Source organism: Chiloscyllium plagiosum, chromosome 19, assembly GCF_004010195.1.
Source record: "Chiloscyllium plagiosum isolate BGI_BamShark_2017 chromosome 19, ASM401019v2, whole genome shotgun sequence".
In the NCBI taxonomy this organism is placed as follows: domain Eukaryota; kingdom Metazoa; phylum Chordata; class Chondrichthyes; order Orectolobiformes; family Hemiscylliidae; genus Chiloscyllium; species Chiloscyllium plagiosum.
The window spans coordinates 2,342,658-2,348,773 of NC_057728.1; the positions used below are offsets into that span (position 1 = coordinate 2,342,658).

The 6,116-nt window shown below is 41.7% G+C and overlaps 1 protein-coding gene across 3 annotated transcripts in view; it reads right to left on the minus strand.

Moving 5' to 3' along the window:
* The window catches only part of dgki (diacylglycerol kinase, iota), a 253,041-nt gene that overhangs the window by 23,574 nt on the left and 223,351 nt on the right, over positions 1-6,116 (minus strand). For all 3 annotated transcript variants that reach the window (XM_043708943.1, XM_043708942.1, XM_043708940.1), the window contains exons 28-29: positions 3,018-3,143; positions 2,178-2,203 (exon numbers count right to left, since the gene is read on the minus strand). In XM_043708943.1, the coding sequence (XP_043564878.1) occupies positions 2,178-2,203; positions 3,018-3,143 (152 nt within the window). The remainder of the gene's footprint in view (positions 1-2,177; positions 2,204-3,017; positions 3,144-6,116) is intronic.

Consider the following 6,116-nt stretch of genomic DNA (forward strand, 5'->3'; position numbering starts at 1 on the left):
GTTCCCTTTATTCAACTGAAATATTGTCACTTCCGATTGTACCCTCTCTCTCTCAATTTGCAGATTGAAGCTTATTGTATTATGGTCAGTACTTCCCAATGGCTCCTTCACTTCGAGGTCCCTGATCATTTCTGGTTCGTTGCACAACTCCAGATCCAGAATTGCCTTCTCCCTGGTTGGCTCCAGCACCAGCTGCTCTAAGAATCCATTTCTGAGGCACTCCACAAAGTCTCTTTCTTGCGGTCCAATACCATCCTGATTCTCCCAGTCTACCTGCATGTTGAAATCCCCCATAACAACTGTAGTAACATCTTTGCGACAGGCCAATTTCAGCTCCTGATTCAACTTACATCCGACATCCAGACTACTGTTTGGGGGCCTGTAGATAACTCCCAAGAGGGTCTTTTTACCCTTAGTATTTCTCAGCTCTATCCACACTGACTTTACATCCCCTGATTCTAGGTCCCCCTGCGCATGGGACTGAATATCATCCCTTTCCAACATGGCCACCCCACCTCCTCTGCCCGTCAGTCTGTCCTTATGATAGCACGTTTAGCCTTGAATATTCATTTCCCAGGCCCTGTCCACTTGAAGCCACGTCTCAGTTATCCCCATAATATCGTATCTGCCAATTTCCAAAAGAGCCTCAAGCTCATCCACCTTATTTCTAATGCTTCGTGCATTCATGTATAGTATTTTTAATTTGTTACTGCCCTCACCCTTTCCATCAACTCCTAATTCACTCAACCTTACAGCATGATCCTTTTCTGAGTTTTCTGCCTCATTGATACAGTTGTCTTGCTTGACTTCCCTTGTTCTAACTTTCCCTTCAATTTCCTTCTTAAACATCCAGTTTGTCCCCTCCCTCCCGCTACTTAGTTTAAACGTAGCTGTGTTGCAGTAGCAAACCTGCCTGCCAGAATGCTGGTCCCTAACCTATTAAAGTGCAAACCATCTCTCTTGTAGAATTTATACTTACCACAAAACCTACCCCAGTGATCCAAGAATTTAAATCCTTGCTTCCTGCACCAGTTCCCCAGCCACACATTCAAGTCCATTATCTCCCTGTTTCTGGCCTCACCAGCCCGAGGAACTGAAAGCAAACCGGAGATAACCACCTTGGACGTCCTGCTTTTCAGCCTTCTGCCTAGTTCTCCGAAGTCCCGCTGTAGTATGTTCCTTCTCTTCTTCCCGACATCATCTGTGCTGACATGTACCACCAACTCTGGCTCTTCACCTTCGTCCTTGAGGATTTCCTGCACTCTGTCATGTCTTTAACCCTGGCACCAGGAAGGCAACACACCATCCTTAAATCCCGTCTGCTGCCACAAAAACCCCAGTCAGTTCCTCTCACTATGGAGTCCCCTATTACCACTGCTCTGTGCGATGTCCGACTCTTCTGCTCTGCCTCTGCGCCAATGTTTGATTGACAGACCTGGCAGCCTCGCGGACTGGCAGTGTCATCTGTCTCTACTGTTTCCAAAAGATTCAACTTGTTCCTGACAGGTACTTCCCCCCAGGGTCTCTTGCACCTGTCTCCTCTCTGCCTTCCTCATCGTCTGCTCTCTTCTGGTACGATTGGTGTAATAACCTCGCTGAAGGTCTTGTCCAGAAAGATCTCGTTCTCTCGGATGAGCCTAAGGTCCTCGAGTTTTTTCATCAGTGCTGCAATATGCTCTGTCAGTAGCTGAACGTGCACACACTTTCCACACTTATACAAGCCAGACACACCAGAGTCGTTGACCTCCCACATCAAGCACGTAGCACACTGAACCAGCTTGGCAGTCATGTCTTCACCCTCTTCAAATGTGGTGTAATCACTTCACTCAACCTTCTTGTCGAAGACTCCTGAGCTAAAGCCTCACTCTTCAATCCACAGGAATTTCCTTGGACCTAGAACACACCCACTCTAATAACAATCACTTACCTTCCCGACCGGCTAAAAGATAAAACTTACGACCTTGACTATCTCCTTGATATATTTTGAGGGGGTTTAGTCTGGTCCATAATAATTCTTAGCAGGGTCTGATTCTGAGGAGTTCGGGGAAGACAGACATACACTCATGTTCTAAAGGCAGTGGTCATGGAGAGTTCAGGGAAATCTGTTGGGATTGCCAAGACTGCAGCCAATGATCCGGAATGCGGGATTATTATGTGCAGATCAAAGGACGAATTACCTTTTTCCTCGGAGGATGAGGGAGGCCTGAGGAAGGAAGAACAAAGAAAATATTTTCTGAGAGTCAGGCATGTGCAACAGATCCTGTCACAAAGACCTTGAAAAATATTGTGTATAGAGCAGAGAGCTCAAAGGTGATACAGCATGATAGCCTCAGACAGAACAGAAAGTAGAGAGGTACAGTGTCCCAGTATATTGGCAGCAACAATATCAGAGGTAAAGGAATATTGTTAGGATTTGGAGTGTGGGGAATGCTGTCAGGAGTCAGTGTGGAAATATAATCAGGACAACAGTGTGGGTAATGCTATCAGGTTAAGGAATATGAATGTCGTTGTCCAGATTGAGAATATGGATCTTGTCAGGATAAAGAGTGCGTGGGTTTTGTCAGGATAAGGTGGTTAGGATATGTTGTTAGGATCAAGAATGTGGGAAATGTTGTTAGAACCCAACAATGTGGTGAATACAATTGGGAAGAGGGATGTGAGGAATGTTGTTGCAATCAGGAATGTGGGAACTTTCTTTGGATCGGGCATGTGATGAATATAGTTAGGAAAAAGGATTTAGGGAATCTTGTCAAGATCAGGTGTATGAAGAATGCTGTTGTGGATTGTTGGTCGGGTTGTCTTATTGCAATTGGGAGCATGGAGAATGTTGTTCTGACCGGGAGTATAGATAAGTTGTTGTGATTAGAAGTGTGCAGAGTGTTTTCATTATGTATGGGGATTGCAGAAATGTTGTCGGGATCGGGAGTATGGACAATCTTGCTGGAATGTGGAGAAGAATTCAGAGAACACAATTGTTAATGGGGTGAAGGGCTGTGTTAGATGTGAAGAGTTTATACCGGAGTTTCTGGTGAGTCAGTCTTTCTGTCTCTCTGGCAAGATACCGGTGTTGTATCCCAGACTCAGAATCGCAGCTGTCACTTGTGATCCACTTGCTGTTGGAGCCATTCCACAGCTCAGTATTGCTGAAAATTTGAAAAGGATTTCTTTTTATTTCAATACAACATTTGAATCAATTTTCCTCCGCACTTTTTCTTTTTTCTCGTTGGTGATAATCATGAGATATTTTATTCTACGTTATTGCCAGGGAAAAACAAAAGGACAAAGGTAGCCTAGATTAAGATCTCAGAATGTTTTCAGCATAGTTTCTTGAAACGGCATGTTCTGCAGCCAACCAGAAAGCAAACAATTACAAAGAGAACTGAATATGCAAGTAGTGAAATTATGCTTCAATTACACAGGGCATTGGTGAAACCTCATCTAGGATACTATACACAGTATTGGCCTCCGTATTTAAGTAAGGATATAAATGTATTGGATGTAGTTCAGAGTATGATTACTAGACTAATACCTGGAATAGCCAGGTTGTCTTATAAGGAAAGGTTGAACAGACCAGAACTGGTATTGAGCAATAAGATATGATGTATTAATGATCTCTTGTGAAGGTGACCCTTGGTATTGAAGACTATCATATGATTGAATTTTACCATCTGTCTGAGGAAGAGGGGAGTGGGTCTAAGACTATTTAAGTAAGAGTAATCATGGTGAATGAAAGCAGAACTGACTAAAATGAATCAAGGATTGGTCAATAGAGATGCAGTGCAGACATTTAAAGAGTATTTCCAAATAAACAGAATGGATACATTCCACAAAGTAAGAAAAATTCTAAGGGATGGACCTACCATCTGTGGTTAACTAAAAATGTTAAAGAAAGTATCAATCTTAAAGAAAAGCATATAATTATACAAAGTCAGCTGACAGAAAAGAAGATGGAACAGAATATTAAACAGAAGGAAAGAATCACCAAACAAAATTCAAAAAGGAGAAAAAGTTCCAGCACGAGTACAAGTTATCCGGAAATGTAAAAACAGATAAGAAGTTTCTATAAATATTTTAAAATGTAAAAAATACCGAGTATTCATCCTACAGAAAGCAAGGCTAAAGAATTAATAATGGAAATCAAGGAAACAGATTAAATGAACGGGTATTTTGTATTTATCATTGATTTAGAGGACACGAGTAACATCCCAGAACCTGCACTAAATCGGGAAATGGAAAGAGAGAGGAACTCAGAAAAATTACAATCACCAAAGAAATGATACTGAATAAATTGCTGGAGCTACAGCTGACAAGTGTCCAGCTGCTGGTGGACTCCATCCTTGAATCTTAAATAAAGTGGCTAGTGAGATAGTAGATGTATTGGCTTTGAATTTGCAAAATCCATTGATTCAGAGATAGTCTCATTAGTTTGGAAAATAGTGAAATTAACTTTTTTATTCAAAAAGGGAAGGAGATTAAAAGCAAGAAACTACTGGTCAGTTAGCTAAACATCTGTCATCTTCACACACGAAGAATAACCATTATTTAGAGATGCCGGTGTTGGACTGGGGTGTACAAAGTTAAAAATCACACAAGACCAGGTTATAGTCCAACAGGTTTAATTGGAAGCACACTAGCTTTCGGAGCAACGCTCCTTCATCAGGTATTGTGGAGGACTCGATCGTAACACAGAATTTATCGCAAAAATTTGCAGAGTGATGTAACTGAAATTATAAATTGAAAAATTGATTGTCTGTTAAGCCTTTCATCTGTTAGAATACAGTGATAGTTTCACTTCTTTCATGTGTAAGTCACAAAACCCTTTTTTTTAAAGTTGCATTCTCGGGTTAGCTATTAACAATGGTGATAGCTACACAATATGTTGAAAGTGTTAGCCCCCTGTGTTTTCTGTCTATGCCATGATGTTTAGATTGATTCTAATCTAAAAAGTGAGATAAATAAGTTTTACATAAATTCATGCAGTTTTTGAGTTCAGAGTTCTACATGAATGTTTGCAGTTTTTGAACAAAGTGCAATGTAACTCTGCAAGTACAAATTCACCACACAAAATATATATGTGCATGTGGGTCTTTGTCTGTGTGTGTGTCTGGGGTGGGGGTTGTGAGTGTGAGAAAGTGTGTGCGTGTGTGTGTAGTGAGTGCAGAGTGTCTTAAGCTTGTAAGGGGGTGCATGTGTGGGAGTGTGTGTGTCTATAAGGGTGTGTGTGGATGTCTGTGTGCACGTCTGTGTGTACCTGTGTCCGTGTGTATGTGACAGTGTGTGTGTGTGTAGGAATATCCGTGTGTGTGTAGTGCAATGGCGATCACCTGTAATGTGACATGAACCCAAGGTCCCGGTTGAGGCCCTCCCTATGGGTACTGACCAGTCAGCAAACCAGTCAGCTAACAATAACCAGTCAGCTAAGCTATGAAAGAGTTGTTAGCACTCAAGACACAATACCCCAGCTTGATTCAGATTACATGTGAAAATACAAATCAGAAGTAAGCCATTCACTTTCCCAAACCTGCTATGCCATTTAATAAGATCATGGCTGATCTGATTGTAATGTCAAATTCACATTTGCACTTATCCCTGATAACTTCTCTCACACTTTCTTAACAAGAATCTATCCACCTTTGCCTTAAAAATAATCAAGGACTTTGATTCCACTACCTTTTGAAATAGATTTTCAAAAACCAATGACCCTCTGAGAGAAAAAGATTTTACCTAATCTCTCTTCAAATGAGTGATCTCTGATTTTTAAACATAAACTCCTAGTTATCGATCATCTTATAAGAGGAAATATCCTCTCCACATTTCCTGTATCAAATCCCCTCAGGATTCTATCTGTTTCAATCATGTCACCTCTTGCTCTTTTAAACTCGAGTGGATACAAGATAAGCCTGCACAGCAGAGAGCGGCATGAGCTGGGCGGAAGTGAAGTTGGAGCGCAGAGCTATTCGGGAAGGTAAGTGATTGATATTTAAGAACTTACCTCGACGCCAACGGTCTTTTCACAGCAGAGAGCGGCGCGAGCTGGGCGGAAGTGAAGTTGGAGCGCAGAGCTAGTCGGGAAGGTAAGTGATTGATATTTGAGTGGGTGTGTTCTAGACCCCAGG